This window comes from Opisthocomus hoazin, chromosome 1 (assembly GCF_030867145.1).
Source record: "Opisthocomus hoazin isolate bOpiHoa1 chromosome 1, bOpiHoa1.hap1, whole genome shotgun sequence".
NCBI lineage: Eukaryota > Metazoa > Chordata > Aves > Opisthocomiformes > Opisthocomidae > Opisthocomus > Opisthocomus hoazin.
The window spans coordinates 106,342,508-106,365,993 of NC_134414.1; the positions used below are offsets into that span (position 1 = coordinate 106,342,508).

Here is a 23,486-nt window from a genome sequence, read left to right on the forward strand (position 1 = left end):
CAACCTCTACCATTCTGTGATTCTGTTTGCGTGTGGCTCTTCCCTCAATTAGAAAAGAAAATGCCCTTACTTTATCTTTGCTATTTATGTAAAACAGCACTGAAAAAAGATCAGTCAAAAGTTTTTCATTTGAGAATATACTTATTCTTTGCATGATACCATCTTCCTTTTTATAAGGCTTCTACAGCTCAGACTGGCTGTGAAAAAGAAATGTCTCATGCGACAAAGGGCACCGCGGCGGTGCTGCAGACCGGCCCGTGCTGACTGACAGTGGCAAAACTGCATTAGAAACTTCTGTGCCGTGACAGCTTGTGCCTTCAGGCTGTGACTCATCATCACACAAGTCACCCTTCCGAGGGAGACAGGCCAGTCACTCCTTTTAATTAGGTGGGTCAGTACTGTCACTTGTTCCGCTTGAAGTATGGATGTGAATAGTAGGAAAGGTGTAAGTTAAGGTAAATAACTGTACATCTTGAACTACAGAGGAAGACTGCTTCAGCAAGAGACCTTTCCAACACAGACCAACAGGCTCTGCAGTTTTATGCTGTTTGAAGTTAACAGAACAGCTACACTCTCATTCTGTGAATTTTTCCATACAATGTTATGTGGGATGGAGGCTGGCTATGTCTATAAAGCGTTTGATATAAAGTACAAATGTAAAGATGGCAACTTCAAAAGACAGAAAAAAAATCATTTCCTTCAGCTTTATCTAGCTGCATTGCCAAGCTTGAAAATGTAATTCTACGTTTGGCCCTCATTCTGTGTCATCTCTATTGTAGGAATAAACATCTGAAATTCTTATTTCAATGTCTTACAACAGTCTTGGCAGGGGGGGAAGGCTATTTGCTAAAACCTCTCACTTTCTAGGTTTGGGACATTGCACAGGATGATTTTTGGAAAATGAAAGTCCCTCCTCCTTGCCTACAGGCTGGTGTCAGAGTGCCATCTGCTGCGCAGAGCAGCACTGTTCCCCCCCCCCAGCCATTTGCAGAGTGGGACTGGCATTGGTTCCTCCTGCCTTGGCCCCTCAGCTGCCCCCTGCCCGTACAGTAATGGCCGGGGGCAGCTCGGCTGCTCTTTCAAGGTGTGCACGAACAGTCTCTGGCCACCACCGAACACCTTCCAGCTTACGGAGTCAGGGAAGAGGAAAGGAGCACAGATCAAAACCCATCCTGCTTACTTAGGAACTTGAGGTTGTGTCTGTGCTGTGGGTACACAAATAATGTGACTGGCTGCTAACGAGCAAGCCTATCTGAATACCAGCTCAGCGCTATGACCGTGCACCGCTTCTGCAGCCAGCTTGCCCTTACTACTTCAAGGCAGGTTACGTTCCATATGGAGAACGTGGTCAAGCAGGGCATGCATGGGGCTGCTCTGCCACTGCTTTGTAGGTCAAGGGTACCTCTGCTCGGGGAAAGCGTCCTGTGAAAAGCTCAGGTGCTGATCTGCGGGTAGCCCCCACCCCACGGAACCAGCACAACCTGCAAAGGATGCAGGTGCGGTAATGCAGCACTGTACCCCTTCTTCAGGCCCAGGCTGCCTTAGCTCTCTAGCATGACTCAGCAAAAATACCACACAAAAAACCCACATCAGCTGCAGTAGTAATTTTATTTTTGATCCAAGTGCCAATTAATATACTGATTAATCACAGAATAGTTTAAAACTTCATCTGGAGGATACATACTCTCTTGGGGGAATAAGTGATCCCTGGAATTAACTAATTTTAATCTCATATAATCAATTTAATACTGCTTGTATCCAAACAACTGTCACGCTCTATGTTCAGAGTGGTTAAGCTGTACACTCTCTACTCCTGGTCTTCCAGCTCTGAGACAAATTTTAGTGATGAAGGTTCACTGGCAAGCTCAGACTTTTTAACGATACAATAACCATTCTCTCCGTTGTTTGTGTTCTGTACCTCACGCTGTTGACGAACATTCATGCTCAGAATACAGATGCAGAGTTACTTTGTCAAAAATTAAAATCCTATAATTCTGATTTAAACAAATGATCTCTTCAATGATGAGGGAAATTCAAACCATATTTTGAGATTGAAGAACTGAGCCACAGTATTCCATCTCAACAACACACGATCACATGAATACTTAAAAATTCTTGCTTCAAAATACTACTAAAAGAAGTCATTATTTAAACGATTTGAATTATTAGCTATAAGTTTATGCAGAGAAAGGATCTGCAATTATATGAACTGCATTCATAAATGATCACAAGAAGCCTGATTCGAATCCTGCAGTTCAATTGTAACTGTTTATGCCAGAGGAAGGTAAGGTCTTGGCTGTTCCAAATTCTGCTAGTCTGTCATTCAGGTCACCTACTTGTTTGATATTAGAATTTATTTTCAGTGCGGTGTAAGCTCTGAAGGAAAACCCCCCCTTTTACAGGAATCACACACAATCCTTTGAGAAAAGTAGATACAGTAGATCAAATATCCCTCAGCCAAGAACCCCCAGAGGCTGCTGGCCTCTGAACTACATCAGCTTCACGCAGTGAGGCAGCAACCAGAAAAAGTGTTGATCTTGGAGTACGCTAACTTGACTCTGCCGGTGCGGCGGCAGTACCAGCGTCTTACAGCTTAACGCCAAGTGTTAAACGCGGAATTGGTCGATGAGTTTTACTACCATTTTCAGTAAACTAGGGCTCTGTCTCTTTCTAGGCATCATGCTTCTGTTCGTCATCACAGTGGTTGTTCTGCAGCCACTTCGCATCTTACTACAATGTGGTCAAATAAAACCAGGCTTAGGCATGTTTGTTCCGTGCAGGAAGCTCAGGAAAGTCTTCAGGTAACAGAGCATGAACGCGGCAGATAGGGCAGGTGCTTGAATGTTGCTTCAGCCACGTTCTAATGCACTGCAAGAACAGGAAGGAGATGTTGAGGAAACAGAGCCTGGTTTGAAGAGTTCAGCCCAAGTGTGTTAATAATTGCCACTAACAGGTGCGCAGTTTTCCAGCACGTTCCATGTTACTAAAATTTGCAGTTCGAACACTGTTCTCCAGTGCTGGTGCTGTGCTGGTCAGTTTACACTTGCACCTACTCTGCAACAGCAAATCGGCAGTAAACAAATAAGGTAACGGGAAAGGGCCATGGACAGAAGTAGCAAGTTACTCTAACATAATTCTGACTTTCTTACTACATGAAGTTCTATGTGCAACTGCTATCAGGCAGCAAACTCAGGGTTTAGACTGAATTACCATTTTAGTTAAAAACCTAAAACTGGAAGCTTTCTTGCCCAGTGAGACCATATGTACAGCAAGTCTTGGCGTACCAAGTATTTAAGCACGAACTGTGCGTTGTTCTTTAAGTACTGAAGGGTCCAGGGGAGGAGGGTTACTGTTGGAAAGTGGAAAAACAGCATAAAACCAAACAGAGTTCGCAAGCATTTACATCTAAGCACCAAGAACAAAAATCCTTACTTCTCTGTGAAAACGATGCCCGCATTCAAGTTCACACAAGTCTCTGCTGAGCTCGTCATGACATATTGTGCAAGGATCATCACTGCAGGCCTATAAATCAAATATTAAGTTATTTGAAAACTAGCAACAATTAATCAGCAAATTCTAGTCAGTTATTAACGTTACTAATTTTAACCAAGTACATTTAAGCTTTTGTACACAAAGTGAACACGTCAGTTATTTTTTCCAGCAATACTTGGATTATTTCATGTCTTCTAAGAAGTACATGGCACCTTCACGCTCACTGGGAGAGCGGAGAACTTACTGTGTAGTCTAGTTTTTTCCACTTAGATTTAGGTGTTGCCCCAACATTTCCCCAGGGCTGGAGATTTGGCTGCGCCGGGTTTTTACTTGAGGTGTTTTTATGCACAGGTCGTGCCTTGGGTGGGCTGGGCACGTTTTCTTCTGCAGGAACCTCCCGACTCTGAGTTCCAGTCTGCACTGGCAGAGCAGAGGACGCTGCCTTCACAGGTCTCCCTGTTGAAGCTGGTGCCTAGGCAGGTATTGGAAAAGAATTTTAAGCAAGTTCCTATTTCAGAGCTTGACAGCAAAGGCAGGTTTGCGTTCTTTTCTGGACTGTGCGGCACCGTCTCCTCTGTCAGAGATGCACAGCAGAAAAGGCAGCAGCTACGTACACCACAGTACCTTATTTTGCTGGTCCAAAATGAGTTCTGTCACTCTGCTTAGAATCTCGTCTAAGCTCAAACCCGACAGCGTGTTCCCATTTCTTCTTTGTACATCTTTTATGAAGCTAGTAAAGTCTGAACTGAATGGAAAAAAGACAACATCGTTACTGACAGGCAGTACTACAGCTGTTGCCAGCATCAGAGAACACTGCAGCTTCCGTGTCTGAGTCACAGCCGCAGGGCCATTAAAAGATACGGACTTCTCAAACGAACTGTCGCCGGTGCCTGCTTCCAATACCTCGGCATAAACTAGGATCTAGCTACCTTAGTCGTAAAAAAAAAACCCCACAGTGAAATACTACCACTACTTCTATTTGCTGGTGGTTCTAACTGGAAAAAAAGCAAGACAGGCAAGTCAACACCGTAGATCTGTTCCTGTGAGGAGTATCTCACTGAACAGGAGGGGAGCAACTAGCAGTTCTGTTCTCGTGGAACAGGGGCCATCTGCTGAGAAGTAACTCTTTTTGTACTGTATCACTGGATATTCAGAACTTCTGTTACCCAACATAACATTGCGCACGTTAAAAAACGTACCTGCTGTGGTTCGGGAATATGCTCTGTAGGCGCGCAATAATATTTTCGAACGCTTTCGGAAGCTTTTTGTTTTTCGGAAGTCCAGAAGACCTCGGCTGTACAGCTGGGTTATCGTGGTGGTTCTGCTTCTGCTGGACAACCTGAGTATTACTTCCAGAAATCCCTGGCAGGCAAGCTGCCGAAACTTTATCAGAATATGATCCTTCCAGGGGTTTGGAGTGCGTCTTCACCGGCGCACCACTTGCAGAGTAAGGCTTAGAATTTGCATATGCTGGCTTAACTCCGGCCTGTGCATTAAGTGAAGCGTGTGTTGGACCTTGATCTTCAGGACTTGAAAATGCAGGAAGCAAATTAGGATGCGCAGATGCAGGGGAATACGTGACAACAGCTGGATCGCTGACCAGAAGTCTGCCATGTTTTGCCTGGGAAATAAACAGATTTCACAGGAAAAATAGTTAAAATAAATTGAGTAGAACGCTCAAGCATTTGCAGCATGAACTATGACACACTTGGTCGCGCTAAGGAACTGGAAGGTCTTCTCAATGTATCTTAATTTGCTTTACCTAGCGCAGAGGTGCTCTTTATTGTGCTCTACATGCAGACAACCTGTTTGAAACAGGATTGAACACGACAGCACATACGCAAACCGATCCTTTAACTGACTCTCGCTTTGCTAAACACTGCGTGGCTGTTGGGAGTGGTACAGAGTGGCTGCGAGTGGTAGAGAAGCGTAGCTTGAAGCTGGTGGTAGAAACAGAACTGCTTCCACTAAGTGCCATCAACTCGAAAATAAACACTCCACTGCTTTGAATGGATTATGTAATCTATACATAATCCAGTGTAAGTTTTTTGAAACAGAAACATGTCAGCTACAGTCATCATCTTGAAAAACTTGAGGCTGACAATCCAGGAAGATTTCTTTTTGCATTAACCACTCTCTTCCATAAATGGAAAGAACTCCTTAAAATACATTTAGTTGTTTGACCCCGTGACTGCCGTTTGTTTCAGACCTTGACTGCTCTAGGAAAGCGCCTTTCTAACACAAGGAACTATAATTCTGCATTTCTTCATAGTCAAACGTGCTGGCTCTTGTTCTGTGTTCTTTAGTTCAACACCTTTTCGAAGCCATATTTTACCTTCTCTGTAAAGGTATTTCATTAATTAACAGAAATAAGCAAATGGGAAGAAAAAGGGTTTTCATCAAGCCTTTTTAATTTGGACTTGGTATTTGCCTAACGAAGTCCACTCAAAGCTGGAAGAATTACAGATATCTCTTCTAAAAGGTTACTCCTGTATTATTACCTGCAGTAAAAATAGATACCAAACGCAGAACAATAGGCTTAAAAGTTGTTCTTTCCCTGTAAACTGATGGTAATCTAAACATGGTAACGAAGTTATCTGCATATTCTTAAGAGTTCTGTGCCAATAAGTAGAAAGAAGAGATGTAGAAATGAGTGGGGAAGAAAAGGTACGCAACTATTACTTGTGCAAGTCCAGAAAACCTGCAGCGACAATCATACAGTATTAGAACAGAGCCTTGAATCTAAATTATACCAGAAACAAACAAAAGAAAAAACCCTTGACTTTCTGCAGAGAATATGTATGAAAAAAGGTGTGTGCCATCTTCAGTGATTTCAGGGTTTTCATTTATGTGTGCACACTACGAATGCATTTTACTTGAGTCAGTGATCTCCCTTATTCTGAGAGATGACTGAACCCTTTTTCCTTGCTCCAGGCTGCCCTAAGTCCAGTGGTTTCCGAACGCTGTTTGTCCTCACGATGGGGCATCAGCTCTGGGCCTTGGTTTCACAGAATCACAGAATGGTAGGGGTTGGAAGGGACCTCTGTGGGTCATCTAGTCCAACCCCCCTGCCGAAGCAGGGTCACCTACAGCAGGCTGCACAGGACCTTGTCCAGCCAGGTCTTGAGTATCTCCAGAGAAGGAGACTCCACAGCCTCCCTGGGCAGCCTGTTCCAGTGCTCCGTCACCCTCAGAGGGAAGAAGTTCTTCCTCATGTTCAGATGGAACTTCCTGTGCTTCAGTTTGTGCCCATTGCCCCTTGTCCTGTCGCTGGGCACCACTGAAAAGAGTCTGGCCACAACCTCCTTCTGTTTCACCGTCAGCGAGCAGCAGCACGTGGGCTGTTGGCACCGCTCTGCAGCTGTCCTGGCTGTAAGCCTCTTCTCGCTGTCATTGTCTCCCCGCCACTGCGCTGATGAACAGGTCAAGGAGTGCTGACATACACTGACTTCGTCCCTGCACCAGGCACAATCACAGGCCTGGGAAGCTGGGGTGGTGCAGCCCCCCCAGCCACTTTGCGATCTCAGGATAAGCCAAGGCTGTGCTCTCTTGTCTTGGTTACACATGCAGCGAGTTGGGACGATCAGGCTCTCCCCAGCCACAGCTGGAACTCCCGCTGCCCGGTTTGTAGCCCAGTCTGGAAGGGACCAGAACTACCTGACACAAACTGTGGCCAGAGTGGAAAAACACGGACCCAAGTCAATCATCTCGCGATCCTATAAACAGCGATCCTAAGTGAGACCCTCTGAGCTCTGCAGGATCGCAGTGGGCTGTGACCCGGTACCTCCCCCTGAGCTGGGACGCCTGTCAGGGCAGATTTTGCAAATTCACAGATTGTCTGCTAACAAACAGTAACAAAGGAGAGGAGTGAGTAATTCCCTACAGTTCACCAAAAAGGGAAAATTTTGATCATAGGTTAACCTCTGTGTCTATGTATGTTTGTGCACATGTGATTTAATTTATGAAATTTTGCTATAAGTCTCATGTGAACCTTGCCACTGTCGAATCTTTACCTAAGTTGCTGTTTTGATTATAGCAAATTTTGTGGCATCACTCTGTTAATTGGCTGATGATGAAGTGTCATTAACTATCACACAATCCAATCTTGTGATTTACCATAACGGCATTAATAAATCTTAAATTGTTACTACTGCAAAGTTGTGTATCTCTATTTGTGACAGAAGTATCTGACATGATTTGAGCAAAGCATCTGTAGAACTACTGGCCCATGAGAGAACGGTTTTATGTAGCATTTATCTGGGATGTAGTCATTACAGCTGCATTTCCATAAATGGCCATACTCCATTTAGTTCATAACAGATATGGCTGGAAGTTGATTTTGGTATTTGTAATCCATGGCACATGTTGGTGTAATGGGGCCTTGTCCCTCTGGGCTTTGGTGCTACAGGAAAGTCACAGTACGCAAAAATACCAGTCCCAATTCAGACAGACCAGGAAGCCTTTTAAAGTTAACTCTAAACAGCTCAAGCCTCTCTAGGGACTTGATAATGTACTTCTCACTGGACTTCATCATGCGAATCTGCAGTCACCTTTTCCTTTTGACCATTACCTGGATGTATGAGAAGACAGATTACTTTGTATTCAGGGCTATATATTCAATTTTTCATGTACCCGTCCTATAACGGATAGCCGTGCCGATGCAAACTTAAAAAACTTCTTAACAAACTGCTATCAGATGGAAGAACAAGCTGCTATCAAATGCAAGGTACTTACTAAGGCGCTAGGAGGAGAAGGAAGCTCCACAGTTTCCATTTTAGTGAGGCAGTTCCGTACACCATTTTTCACCATCTGAATTTTTTCTTCATACTCAGCCTGCAGAAGGAAAACAAATTATACTCCGCATCAGCATGAACTACAGGTCACTCTTTAGTGGAAATGGCATTAACACAACTCCTTTTTTACAAAACACCAGAGACATCGGGCCTTTCACAAGGAGACATAAGGCTGCCGTTTGCTGTAGTAACATAACTCCGTATTTAAGTACTTGCACTGATGCTTGAAAGGGCTTGGGAAACCCCTTCTAATTCTTAAAACTCGGCCTAGACATTTTACATCAACTTTTCAGAGAGTCTTCTGTTGATACTAAAGAAGTTGCATGGATTTTTAAAGTTCAAAAAAATACAAAAGAACCAAGAGACTAGCCTTGTTAATGTTCAATTCAATTTTGAAGCAAGTGTATAAAGGAGATTTTTGCCTTTATAAAATTGAAAATATTCATTGTAACTTAACTACACTTAAGTAATCTGGATTTAAAACTGTATCTTTCTTTTGTAATTTAAAAAATGCAGTTCAGTATTTGGAGGACAGGCTACTGGTGTTTTTTATTAAAAGAGGAATGCAAAATTATTTAAGGTATTTATTCTGGTTTAATTTCCAAAGTTCAACTTAAAGCTTGTTAAGATAAATTAAGGCTTACCTCTACTTTTTCCAGTTGTTTCTTTACATTTGAAATAAATACTTCCCAAGAATCAATCTGTGACTTCAACTTGGGTGCTCCTGAAGCTGAGCTGGTGAAGTATTCAAAATTTTTGGTTAAAGTCCCAGATTCCCGTTATTTTTGTTTAAGAGCAACGGGTTTAATACAACAGCTCCTTCCCCTACCGACTAAATCACACTTAAAAGACTTCAAGCAATTTTAAGTTAAAATCAGTTAAATTACTGGTACCTAGATCCTGTCCAATCTTGTAAGTGGACACCTCAAATGTGAATTAGTATTTTGCAGCAACAGAGGGACAGAAAGGGAACATGGCACAAGTTTTAAAAACGGTAACACCAAGGGCTACATTAGTTCCCTGTAAGGAAGCAAACAATGTTTGCCCAGCAGTTTTGTTTGCACTCTTCTCTATTTACATGGCAGCCCTTTCCCAGTGATGCTGTGTAGGAATAACTGGAACGCACCCAGCAGCCTCATCTTCCCCGGCTAGGAAAGAGTAAGTTCAGCAGGAGCAAGCGTCTTGCCTATCACACATCTTGGTAACTTAAGACGGAGAAGAAATTCAGCTTCAGGAAAGCTGCATTTAACTGTAATGTTTCTACACACGTTTTGGGCTAGCACCGTTTGTGAGCAAAGCTGACTTGCCTAGTTAAATGATTGTGATTAAACACTCAGTAGTTACTTGTACTTAGCAACTAGGAGTACTGCAATTTCTGGTGTAAACTCTCCATACCTGCTCAGTGATTTCAACATCTTGAGATTTGCTTCTGCACTGGCAGCCTTGCCGTTTAGCTTACATACTTCAGTTTCCTTCCAGTTCTTGAGTACTGATATCTGTAACAAAACACAACTGTGTAACAAAAAAAAAAGCATTCCTGTAGCACAAGGAATAAAACCTCAACATAGATTTTAATAAGCATCTGAAACAATAGTTTGAAGATACAGGGAAGAACATACACACACACTGAGTTCCTACGGTGAGGAATTCCAAGTGGAATTAACAGCCCTGGCAGGCCTTTGGGAGGATAAAAAGGCTACGTTTACTTCAAGTGACAGGAGAAAGCTTCCATAAGTGTTCCACTTGCAACTTATCCTACACACACACACGCGCATATATATATAAAAGTACACACACTTAAAGTGATTAAGGCAGCTTTTTAAATACTGCATGTGGACCAACAATCTAATCTTTTTACAAAATTCTACTGCAGGTAAGACAGCCTTCAAGCCCTTCTTACGAAGCGAGATTTGTTCATGATACTCAAAGCATCCCCAGTATAAAACATACTGGTTTAGAAAAAATCTTGGTATTCATCAGCACTCTCCTCCTTTCAGTGAATCACACAAGTCAGTTGTTGCATTTGGATTCCACCCAATAAAGAAGTAGCTATCTATTCATTAATTATGACTGACTTTTAACAAGGAATGTTTTCTGTTCCTCCGGTTAATTCTTACTAATGGAATCTATTCATAACAAAGATAAGTATCAAACTGAATTACTAGTTGAATTTTGGTTAGGGCAATACTTATGCCCCAAACTCTGTGCACTTTTACTACTGGTCGCTAATAATAATGTGTGCCTTGATGATCTGCAGAGTTTTGTAGGATAAGATCATGAACAGCACTGGTCAATAATTAATGCTTCTGATACATGCTTACGAAAAGTATCAGATGCTATTTAAAAAGCACATTGTGAGATAAGACTTCACCAGTTATTTTCCCCACCTACTATCAGCGCAAGTGATCCAAGCTCTAGCAAAAGTGCTTTAAGATTTTTTGTTTGTACCTCTGCTTTCACAGCTCTTTTCACACGCTCCTGGCAGTCATCTTGACTCTTTTTTATACGGTCTTCCAATTTTACTTTCTCATTAGCAAGTTTGTTACTGTGAAACAAAAAGAAGTTAAACATTTGAGTACCATTTACAACAGACTAGTACTTAAAGTTTATGGCATTTTAGAGGGTTTCTACAGCTATTATTTCTCTCTTCTTCAGAACCCTACATCTCCATTGACCCTGTACAGCTTGTGCCTTCAGGTACCGTATGATGCTCGTGTAGCCACGCTGCTGGCTCCCCAGACACGGCCTTGGGCCGGCTTCCGCACACTGCACTGTGCAACCTGAAGCGTTCACAGCAGTCTGACTGCCGCAGTCATGCAAGTGCTGTTGCTCCGAGCCTGATCGCATGTACGATGATTGTATCTACAAATGAAACCCTGACTTTATGCTATGTGCAAATGAGTAACTGTTGGAAAATATTTCGACAGCCTGGTAAGACATTTAGGACTGTAAGCGTCTGAAGACCCAAAGCGACGCACAGCAGTTCAGTACCTCTGTACCACACCCAACGTCCAACAGGTGTTCTGTAGCACGGTATCAAGGGAAATATATGAGGGAATTTGGAAAACCCAGACTTCTGTTATTCTAAATATCTAAAAGAAAATATTATTTATTGATGATAGGTAAAAGTAAACTAACTGAGAATAAGAGATACAGGATAAAGTGCTTATTTTTAATAAGCCTTCACCCACAGTACAGTGGACAACTCCAATAAGGACAAGTCAGTAGAAAAATGTAAATATTGCTACAAGGTACAAGAGTTTTACCTGGTCTCAAGATACATATTTAAATACACGTTATACTGCTTTTCCTTCTCATCAATGGTCTTCAAATACCTAGAGTAATGAAATATTCATTAAGCTTGTCCTGAAAAATGTTCACAAGGAAATACATGACACGTTCCTCTATAACCATACTGACAATTACGCAGCAGTGACAATCTGTGTGCTTTATATGCTGTTTAGTACTATAACTGCATTTAAATGTATTCCTAATTAAGCAGTAACTAATATAAGAGCAGGCCAATGACTTTTCAGGAGAGATTTGGCCCAAACTACTCAGACTGAAGATAAAAAACAACAGCATTCAGGGACAGACATCTTCTCGAGTTTGTAAAGTGAGAGAGAACATTAAGAATACAGGAGGAATTAGCAATAATTTTTCTAATCAGATTTGACAAGTCAGTTTCATCAGTTATCTAGAAGCTATTTTAAATGTTTACCTGTAACTTGCAAAAAAGTCGAAATACGAAAGCAGACATGTACATATTTCAGCCCATTACTGTGACCTACCTGTTTACACAGCCAACAATTAGATTACTAATTTCTAGCAGCTCTAATCCAAGAATTGCATTTAACTCATTTCAGAATGACATAATCAGGGCCACAAGCTTGCGTTTTCACTCCACGTACATCTTGGAATCAGCAGATACTGAAATTTATCATAGTCTATCAGAAATAACTGTACTTACTGCTGCTTTAAAAAAAAAAAAAAATCAAGCAAAGAAAGTACCGTAAATCTCTGTATAAAACTAGTACCTATCATTGGTATCTGTATGCTTTTTAGCTGTGTTCCTTAGTGCTTTTAAGTTATCTTGATTTTCTTTTTTCTCCTGTTGCCATTTTTTCACTTTTATTTCTAAGTCTTGATGAAGCCAGTCCAGTTCATTCTTTGATATCTAAAAGCAGAAAATAAGAAAACAGTAATTTCTGAAAATAATATTTTATTCAAATGCAAGTTAAAGCAGACTGCTGATACATGATCAAAAGCTAAGCCAGTGAAAACTACAGTAACAGAGTTTTACTGGTTCTTAATTTACCATTAGTTCACATGTTTAGTGTGGGCAACATACTCGTAAATGCTCTCCTGCAATGATCTGCACACCTCATTTACATGGTTGGCTTCACAATACTTGCAAACTTGGTTTGCATTCAGCAAAAAGAAGAAACCCAGTTCCACAGTCTTCACGTACAAACACATGCTGAAATCCAACTCCAAATCCAGCTCAAAAACACAATACTGTTGTATCAGTACTAACAACCAGGAAGTTACAATTCATAACAGAGCAGGACAGAAGTGAATCTTGCAGCTGCCAGAACTGCTTAAAATCTGAAGTAGCATCAATGCATCATTGGGAAATTAAAAAAAAAAAAAAATAATAATTTTTAAAGTGCCTACAATGCCCGTGGACAAGTTCATCCGCCCTGCATACAAGCCATGCTTTCAGCTCAAAACTTTTTGAGCTCACATTTTTACCAAATATTCATACAGAAAACCAGCTGTGAGACTCCATTATCCCTCACATTAAAGTTTGCCAGGCTACTCGCACAGTGGTAAAGCTAGAACTCAGGAGCTCCCAAGCTGCAGTACACAGTACGTAAGTTTACTCCAATACACCACTGAAAGGAGAAAAAAAAAATAACTATAATATAAATATTAAATTTATTTAAAAATATAAAATATATATTAAACTGAGACTGAATGACATGCCCCAACTAAAGATTAAAGAGAGGGCATGGGGAGAGATGTCTTTGTTCTCACCTGATTTTTTTTTTTTTAATGGAAAAATTGCATTTCATGCAGACAAATGAGCAGCCTGCAGCATCTACAGCTTTAACCATAAAATTAATCAAGCCAAAGCGATAACAGGCTGATGGTGTTGTTTATGGACTACCCCTCTTGCTCCCAGACATTCTGAAGGACATAAAGCCTGTTAAGCAAGCCCAACAAATCCAGAAGAAGGAAAGAGTCAGCAGCGTAGTGCTGCTTTTTTATTCTTGGGTCGAACCAAAACCAACACATATCCACTAGATGGAAGCAACCAATATCCTCTGTGTTTAAGAGTGTTCAAAGGAAGATGACACACAGCGATGGTGAGGTTTGCCAAGTTAGACTTCACAGCAATGAGGACTACCAGTCAAGTTTCAAAAACCTTGCTTATCAATTACAATCTATCTTGTGAGCCACTGCAGTTTGCCCCACCACTGCATGGATAAAAGCATTACCTCAGTCTCTTCAACATTTTTTTTTAGGAGGTGTTTTAAAGCACCGATTTCCTCCGAGCTTCGGCTTTGTAACTGGTCGTATTTTTCCTGTGCTTCTTTAAGTTGTTCTTTTAACACCTGATGTTCTTTTTCCATACGTAGAATATCTCCCTGAAAATAAATGTTATAAAAAACAATTTAATATCTGCTACCACAGGGCAGCAAACATTCATGACATCTAAAAGGAACAGACTGCTGTCAGTGGAGCTTCAAAATCTTGAGTGTGGTTGGGGTTTTTTTTGTTTGTTTGTTGATTTGAGGGTTGTTTAAGAGAAAGCTGTGTAACAGTTTCAATCCAACTCGGGAAATGAACATTCGTGTCTGACCATGAATGAAATATGACGAGTTCGAAGGCCGCATTTTCTCACTTCTGTCTTCTGGTGCAGATATAAGACTACCATTAAGAGTGAGCTGTCTATATGCCCACATGGAGCATTTAAATTAAACCTCAAGATTTCTGGAGAGGACATACTAAATTTCCATAAAACATACCCCAACACCCAAACAGCTACAGAACAAAGCTCCAAAACCTCCTTGTTGTGGGCCTATGTGACGTTTCCAAGACCACCACCACAGAATACAGCCCAACATGAAGGGTGGAGGAGAACCCCCAAAAAACCCCATAACAAACCAAACCAGAAACCACGCACATAAACCAAACAAACCCAAATAAAAAATACCTGTTCAAACAAGTAATTTTCAGAAAACCTTTATATTTTCACTACTAAATTTTTGGGCATTCCTTTAACCTTCTTCATGAGAAATACGAACAAATACGCAGGTAACTTACTTGTTGCGCTTCAAATGGATGAAAAGGCAAGGTATTAGTTTCCCTATCAGCTACTTCACGATTTACCTAGAATACAAAGAATCATTAGTTGATTAAAAAGCTTTCCAGTTTATACATGCAACTAGTCGATCAGCTCTGTTTTGGAGCTTTAGTACCTAACCTACAATTTTACAAATTCAACTACATTCTGAAGTAGGTGTATCTACAACGTAAGAAGAAATTACGCAAGTATTTCTGAAATGGACTTCAATCTACAACAAAAGCACTTTTTTTGTCACGATCTTTCCCCTGTTTAATTGGCCATGAAGCATTTATATTGAGAACAGTTCTCCGAGTCTTTAACCACAGCTGTGCTCTAAACATCTGAAAACTTAAGACTTGCAAAACCAGTGCCTGACAGCTCACTGTGGAGCTGTGTTTTGTGGCTCCTCCTAAACTCAAAATCTACTACGTAATTGCCTCTACTTAGCAGAGACTAGACTCAACGACCTTCAGTAAGTCCTCGATGGGTGGTATTAGAGGAAAACAAGCAGGGACTCTGAAAGAACTGAAGTTTAAAATCTAATCATGCAATGTATTAAAGTTCCAGTTTATGACGTTGCCATTCTAATAGGCTATTAAAAATCAGTCAGATAATGTTAAATGCCTTGCTCTACCACACTTTTGCGAACAGAATCGTATCTGTTGCTCAGTGATCTTTTGATCCCTGCTAACCAGAATTCACTAAACTGAGAATTATTGCCTCTTCTGTTATCTCTTTGTTGCATGTGTTCAAGAACCACACAGAAATCCTGTTCTAAAAGCCCGGTCAGCTAAGTGATGAAATTAATCTGCCAAGACTGACAGGAAACTAACTTTCAGCTACTGCTCAAGAAAGATAAAACGAGTTTGAAAAACACGTTAACATTTTCCTAATTTAGAAAACAATAATAAAAAGACAACTATTTATCTTACGGCTATAAACAGCTATTCCTCCTTTAATGACAAGACACAAATGAAGACACTCTGGCACGCTGGATAACCTCTCATGAATGGATGTGTGAAACTGCCGTATCCGTAACTCTGAAAACCCAGCATCTTAATACAAAATGGAAATATTTTTTGTAACACATGTGGATGTGACCATTGTCTCCCTCTGTTACTTGAAGTGCGTTTTCATAAGTGGTGTATGCTGATTTAACTCTAGGTACCATTAAAGAGTCCAGCCCCTCTCCTGTTCAGCTGCATGCCCTGCCCCTTCCAGGGGGTTCAGCAATGCTTTCTTTGCCTGCAGGACAAAACTTTCAGGCTTTTTTGCTTCAGGAGGGAAAAGGAAAATGTGAGAGAGTTTGGCCCGGAACTCACCCTACAGCTGGGCTGCCAGTGTAACACCACGAGGGAAGCATCAGCCAGCAATTGTTAGAATGTACAAACCATCTAAATCCTCACATGTTGTGCAAGTTAAAATAAATCACTGAAATAATTACAAAAAGAAAAATAATGACACAGAAGGACTTTCCGTAACATTTAAAGTGATGTGCACCTGTTCCCTCCTCTGATCCTGGGTCAAAAGATCTGCAAAAATCTCACGCAGAACAAAATTCAGTGACCATTTCTTTAAAGAATCAACAGATGAAAAACAAGAGTAGCTGCAGTTTAAGTTGCTGACACTTTCTACAAGTTCTAAGGAAGTTCCCAGTCTGATAAACACCGCAGGATCTTCCACCTCGCAGCCTTTTTTTGGGGAGGTAAGTACTAGAGTGCTAAATACTACTTTTAAGATCCCTTACATTCGGGTGGCTGGAAGTATGACTTGATTATGTGCTCCTGAAACTCTATACAACATTTGACCCTTTGGGAAGTCATAAAGAAATCATTCAAAAAGGAGTTGCACTTCCCAGTGCTCAACACTGTAATTTATCACTTAAAAGCTCTCAAGTAACTGTTCCATTTTAATTTCTTACCTGAACAGCTACCATCCTTGTATGAGGATTCTTTTTCACTAGAGGTATACTTCTGCTTTCTTTTTCCGTCTTAATAACCTGCATATCATACTCAGCTTCTTTTGTACTATTTGCAACAGCAAAATTGTCTTCATGGAATGTGTTATCCAAGTTCTCCAGTTGGCACTGAGGGTCTTCATACGTTGGTATTTCAGTTGGTATAAAACTGCTGAAGACGTATTTTCTGTCTGAAATTGCTGATTCATCATTATCCCGATGAGCTACGTGATCAGCATAAATATAACTAGGTTGCTCGGCAACACTTGAAACAAGAGGCATTTGAGAAGGCACTGGCAATCTTCTTTCGTATTGATAAGCCCAGGAAGTCCGAGGCAAAAATCTACCAGGATCTTTAGAATCAAAGCACTTTACTAAAATGTCTGCAAATGACAGCTCATTTGCTATGGTACCGATATTCTGACTATGGAAAGAAGGCACTGATTTACATGAAGCAGGAAAAGACCAGGGCAAATATTGTGGAGTCTCATAACTTGCTACTGTTAAGTCAGTAGATGGAAATATATGGGGTTTGTTAGGGTAAGACAGCGGTCTGAATTCCTCAGCAGCTGGATTTAACTGTAGCTTGTTCTGGGAAGAGTTTTCTTGCACCTCACAGATTGTATCATTTTCATCATCTCCAGTACCATTTCTGTTTGTAGTTTCTTTAATAAGAACTGCATGCTTTCTTAAGCAAATAAGATTATCCACCATAATGAAACGAAGGGATTTCAGAAGAAAAGACTGCAGACCACCTTCGTCTTCTACAATCTTTTGAGCTTCTTCGGGGAAATGTTCATATTCCCCAACTAGTAATTTATTATTAATTTCCATAGGACCATGTTCTTCCAAGATTTGATAAAAATATCTTAAAATAAAATAAAAAAAAAGAGTTGTCATTATTAATCAAAGTTTTTTCACACAATTCCAAAATCGTATTTCACACACTATATTTTCACAATAATATCTAAAAGCAAAGAACCTCTAGAACTACTGAAGAAAAATCATTTGGAAGATGGTGTTCTAGCCAAGCACAAAATTTTTCTGTAATACTCCTGCTTGTCCACATCTTACTAAAGACATGCGACTGTTCCAAAGCATTAGCACCTACCTTTATATACATACCTACATATACCAGACCGCCAGGACTCAAATTCTGGACTTAATACAATATGTTACAAAAATTATGAAGTAATTTTAAACCCTTTAAACTGCTAAGCACAGAAATGTATACATACTCATATAAGCTCTCACAGGTTTGATCTGGGTTATTATCCAAAATGCTTTGATAACTGTTACTATTTGAAATGTCACAGAGAGCTTCGAATTCCTCTAGTTGACCCCGAAGATATTCTGGGATTACAAATGGTTCATAAGAATTTGTGAAATCTCTGTAGCATTTAAAAAAACAAAAAAGAGAGAGAGGAAATAAATAAATAGTGCATACGAACAATAATTGTATTTTTCACATATACTGAAAACAGTATACTGTATGGTAACTACATAGCACTAAAAATATATCCCAATAGCACGGGTTTTTTCTAACAAGCAGAAGAAACACTATCCTCAAAATACCTCACTGCTAAACTTACTAACTGACCTGCCACTAGCTAGTAATAACAAAGCCTAGCTCTTGCCTAGCAGCTTTCACATCTATAAGCAAGAGCAAAACCAGGACCAGAATGCAAGAGTTTGACTCCTGAGTAACACACAAATTCTGAGCAACGCACTACAGATTATCTCAATTCAACATTACAGCCTTCTTGACATGGTGTGGATGGCAAAGTTCAGTTGTGACTGATGATCATGTACAAATTTATGAACTAATTTCTTGCTACATTAAAATGGAACACGAAGGAAGTAAGATCTTTACTTGAAGAATAGCTTTAGGCCCAGAAGATGTATTGGGCTGCAGCCTGGCAACCATTTGGTTACTTCCTACATTGCTAAGATCTTTAAAATTCTAATACCCCATACACCTATCCTGAAAGCAGAGAAGTAATAGCTCTACACAAGCTCCTATCAAAAACACTTAGATGTTAACCCAGATTTGGTGCTTCTAAGACTCTGTCTTCTTTGGTACCTGCAAAGCACTTTGGAGTTTGGGCAATAAAAGCAAAGATGCATGATGGTACTTACAGAGTATTTTCTTCTATAAATATCTTATCTTCTTCTCGTGGTGCTGTACTAACTCCACTGGATAATACTAAAATAGACTAATTAAAAACAGATCATTTTTTTTTTATCTCAGAAAAGCATATGCAAAATAATCCACTGGAAAGATATAACTTATTTACACTGAACCTTGTTCTGTAACTTTATCATGTCCAGATGCCGTATTACGAACCACAAAACTTTAAAGTACAACCATCAGTACTAAGCCATACTGAGAAAGTTCTTATTTTAAAGTTATTAATTTCTTCTTCAGAACTTATTTTGGAAAGAGAAATTGAGATATTAAGCCAAACCTCCCTCTTTTTTTACCAGTTCCATCAAAATCCTACACGTGCCTGATTTTTCACTAAGTCTGGATTAAAAACCAAACACTACAGCTTCACTTCGTTAAGACTTTTGTTTAACTTCTTTCCACTGACTTCCTAGGAATCTCTTTCTTTACATTTCAGAACCTTCAGGCTTTAATAATCTTACAACAAGTCAGTCTGAATTATCGCTCATTCCACATGGTTTTAGTATGGCACCTGTTATTCACCATCACAAGTGTTTTCAGTTGCTTTTTGATTTTTATTATCTAGTAACTTCAGAAATACACAGACTTGTATAAATGCATCCAAGTCAGAAAAAGAAAAACCTGGCTGGTAAGAATAGGAAAAATGTGAAGTCTACTATTGAAATTCTAGTAAAATTATAAAGAGGTGGGGGCATGGAAATTCAGACAGGATATTATTCCTAGCAAAATCTATGAAATACTGAACAACTAGTAACACTTTTCTGAGCAATAAATGGAACACTTGCATCTTCAGTCACCGATGTGCCCGTAAAATTATTAGGAAAGACAGTTAAAGACATAATTTCAGATCTGTTTCATGAGGTGTAAGGACACATTTTTCTTTATTAAAATGGCTGGTAAATTGTCCTTCTCCAAATTTGCTATTTGCCAGTGCAAAAGGAAATGGAGCATTACATAGCACAGTCTGTGTACTGTATTCACAGGTGTTTTCTTCATTTTCCCATATGGGAAATTAAGATTAAAAAAGTAATTCAGAATGAAGACAGTGGACAGACTGAATGTATTTGTATCCAGTCAGAGACAAAGTTATTCATAAATAACTTTTTTTTCTAAGTTTAGAAATACATTTTATACTGATAAATTCATATTTTAACAAAACAAAACTGTATTAATTGAGTCTTAACAGCATTATTTTACTTCAGGGAAAAACTACTTCAAGAATGAGTCTCCACAAGGTATTTAGGAAAACAGCCTCTATATATCTGAATGTCAGCAATTCTAGAAAACCTATTTGCAGTAAGCAGCTAAAATGTTACTCACCCTCGGGTCTTTTGAGTTCTTCTTCCTGTTTTTGTTTTTAACTTTGATACCATTAGTCTGAAACAGAAAAAATAAAGTCACTTTTTTTCATTGAATAAAATTATGATGCATATCAAAATTCTCATTCTGGTTTGACCAGCAAAATTGAAAAGGTTAAGCATGCAATCTTCCCCCTCTCCACTCCATCCCCAGCTGGAAAACACAAAAAGAACAGAGCTTTGCAAGACTTCATCAGTTTTGTTCCTTTTCATCATTTTCCTCTTCAAACACATAGAACACTGATTTTTAAAAACAATATTCTACCGTTTTAGAAGCTTACTCATCACCTACAGCTGAAATCACACATTTAAGTAGCTGTGACATCCCACACCATACAGTTTTGTTTGGGCAACAAGAAGCAAAGAACTGTCAAATGTTCTGGTCACTTCAATTTTCTAAGATACACAATAGAAGGAACTAAAATGCATCTTCACTTTTTCACAGGACTGTGATTGTTACAGAAAAAATTAGCCAAAATATAAGAAGAGTTGCTGTTCTGTGTTCTGGTATATCACTCATACATATATATGTGCGTGTATGTGTGCATACATCTGTGTGCTCATATAACCAACTTGCTTAGCATTAGTCGCTAACTTCACTGAAGCCTTAGGCTGCACGTTGCGAATTTGCCACCTGGATACTGTGAACTTTCACTGAACCCTTGCCAAGCTCAGTGAAGGAGGGCCCCAAGGACTGAGTTGCAGCTAGAAGCTAAGGAAGTTAAGTCATCAACTGACAGCAGCAGGACCTCTCTGAAGAGAAGGGAAGAATCTTCAGCCTGCCCAGAGACAATGAAGGGGCCCGATGAGGGACAGAAGCTCCCAGACTCAAATAACACCACTGGATCAGCTGCCGTTGGACACCACGTGGAGAACTCGTGCGGGGCAGGAACTTAGATTGTCAGGGTATAATTGCCCAGGGACTTCTTTTTTCAGAGGCATCCGGCTCAAGCTGTTTTACACCACTGTACCGCTCAATAAATTCAACTGGCGTACGTCATGTCGGAGGCTCTGCTTTGGGAAACCTAGGGTCGAGCCTGAGGGATGAGGAAGCGCCTGAGAGCGAGCGAGTGAGAGTGAGTGTGTAGTCGAAAAAGGGCATCCATCAGCCCACTGGAGTCACCCGCTGCACAGGGACTCCAGTCCCAGCAGTTAAAGTCTCGGGTGGGGTGTCTGTGACTCCTTGAATGGTGTGTGACTGCTCAGGCAGCAGCTTCTCCCTTAACAGTGATCATAGATTAACATAACTCTACTAACAGTAACTTACTAACAGTTAATTTTAGGATATAAGTAATACTGAAATAGAAGTAGTTTTATTATAATGGCTTTCACTTAATTCTTGGATTTCCAATTCATTAAATGAAAAAGCAAAGGATTTCACATCTTATTAAGATGCACATTAATTAATTAACCCTAACGATTTACTCTGTATCAAAAGTTAATCTTAGTTTGGTACAGATAAATTTATCTGCAGGCTAGAATAAATTTAAATGAGAGTGCTTCAAACACATAATTAACTGAAACATATAATATACTTCTGCCAATTAGAATGCACTTTAATTAATATAGTAATCAAAAAGCAATTCAGAATGATGTACAGTTTAAGACTTGTGGGTTGAATCTGAAAAGCATCTATAAATTCTAACTCACTTCAAATTTACTGTGCTTATGAGCAGAACAAACATCAAACTGAGCCTTACAGTTTAACGACATCTGAAGATAAAGCTAGGGTACACTACCTTCCTATTTGTTCCTTTGGAATATCAAATATACAGTACAATTAGTGTCCAAAATTATGCAGATTCACGCTAAGCACACTCAAGGAAGAATCATGCTTCAGGTTCAGTTGTCGTAGTAAATATGCAGATACTGCAGTTAGTAGGAGCACCTCTGTAAATCGGGCACTTCTTTTTCCTCTTTTAATTCCCCAATGCTACTTTTAGAGAGACTTTTTTTTCAAGTGAACACCCAACTGCTGTGATCAAATAATATGTAAATACTATTTCCATGCACCTTATTTGCCTCGTTTTCCCTATCCAAAGGAGGTGATACAGCACATCAGTGTACCCTCATCCGCATCCTTGCAATGCTCATAATCTAAAAGGTATCTTCTTGGTTTGTGTTTTAACTAAAGAGAAAACCCTGAACTAGTATTTTACTGACAGAAGTTTAGGAAAAAGGGTATGCAGTCTTCAAACGCTTTAAGAAAGGGGGGGACAGGAGGACAAGAAGGTAAAACAAAAGAGTAAGAGTAAATCTCTAATCAGGTCTGAAGGATGATGATGTAAAATCAACCACAAGATGCATGTCTCTAGCCACTTTTTGAACATTTTTAAAACACCACACTCGTACTCATTTCTGAGCTTATACCAAATAGACGTTAAGTTCACTTACCGATATACTTTCATTTCCCTGCTTCTTTAATATAATGGTAGGGTCATCTATTGAAAGGATAAAAAAAAGTCACATCCGTAAACAGAAATAGGAATATTTTATGTAACTTCAAATTGTGAGCTATGAAATTATAGCAATAATTATTATAATCCTTTATCAAATACCACCACAGCATCTCCAAGACTGTAGTTGCAGAATCCTTATGCTTAAACTGAAAGATAAATACTTATTTTGGTTGGACAACATATATACATAAAGGTAAACCCACGTGTTGGTTGTGGCACATGAAACAAAACTGCAGAACGTAACCTAAAAACGGGTGGCTTGCCTTTTGAGGCCATACTGCCTTTTAAGCACTGAACACAGAAGATTCCATATAATGGGGTGGCCAGTAGTTTGCTGAGGTTTCACCCTTTTACAGAGCCCATCAAATGTGGTGTAAAACCAGACAAAATACAATGTTTGTAAGAATTATGACTTCTCCATACTTACCCATTTTATCAAAGAATTCATCTAAAGCTTGATGAAGAAACGGAAAATTTTCTCTGTTGTCTTCTAACAGCCATATAAAACAGCGGGTTTTCTCTAGGGGTGGTTTTAAGAAATAATCACGAATTTCTTTGTCTCCAGAACTAGTTGTCACATAGTCAAATTTACTACCATACTTCTCATTCCAGAGTGTGGTTAAAATAGAAAGGTCAAGCTCTTTTAAAAATTGTCCATACTGAAGGAGAAAGTTCTTTGTAGCTGTCAGACCTAAAAGAGATGAAAAAAACCCAACATTTCATTCCGGCTTCAGAGCTTTAGTGCTTACAGTATGATATTCCTCTTCAAAGACGAACAGTTTGTTCTAGAAATTAAATGTACAGTAGCTGAAACAGATTATGTAAAACCTTTTGTATCTTGAAATGGCAAACAAAAATGATAAATGGAGTTTATATAAATTTTA

General features: G+C 39.7%; 1 protein-coding gene across 9 annotated transcripts in view; it reads right to left on the bottom strand.

Moving 5' to 3' along the window:
• Nucleotides 1–1,589: 1,589 nt before the first annotated feature.
• The window catches only part of TTC3 (tetratricopeptide repeat domain 3), a 73,712-nt gene continuing 51,815 nt past the window's right edge, over nt 1,590–23,486 (bottom strand). For all 9 annotated transcript variants that reach the window (XM_075432078.1, XM_075432094.1, XM_075432068.1 and 6 more), the window contains 19 exons: nt 23,030–23,293; nt 22,538–22,584; nt 20,106–20,162; nt 18,737–18,813; nt 17,836–17,988; nt 16,562–17,465; nt 14,619–14,684; nt 13,790–13,939; nt 12,323–12,462; nt 11,552–11,620; nt 10,734–10,830; nt 9,681–9,781; nt 8,930–9,020; nt 8,227–8,325; nt 4,692–5,113; nt 4,117–4,237; nt 3,737–3,964; nt 3,433–3,522; nt 1,590–2,868 (listed from right to left, as the gene is read on the bottom strand). In XM_075432078.1, coding sequence (XP_075288193.1) covers nt 2,758–2,868; nt 3,433–3,522; nt 3,737–3,964; nt 4,117–4,237; nt 4,692–5,113; nt 8,227–8,325; nt 8,930–9,020; nt 9,681–9,781; nt 10,734–10,830; nt 11,552–11,620; nt 12,323–12,462; nt 13,790–13,939; nt 14,619–14,684; nt 16,562–17,465; nt 17,836–17,988; nt 18,737–18,813; nt 20,106–20,162; nt 22,538–22,584; nt 23,030–23,293 — 3,287 coding nt within the window. In that variant the 3' untranslated portion in view covers nt 1,590–2,757. The remainder of the gene's footprint in view (nt 2,869–3,432; nt 3,523–3,736; nt 3,965–4,116; nt 4,238–4,691; nt 5,114–8,226; nt 8,326–8,929; nt 9,021–9,680; nt 9,782–10,733; nt 10,831–11,551; nt 11,621–12,322; nt 12,463–13,789; nt 13,940–14,618; nt 14,685–16,561; nt 17,466–17,835; nt 17,989–18,736; nt 18,814–20,105; nt 20,163–22,537; nt 22,585–23,029; nt 23,294–23,486) is intronic.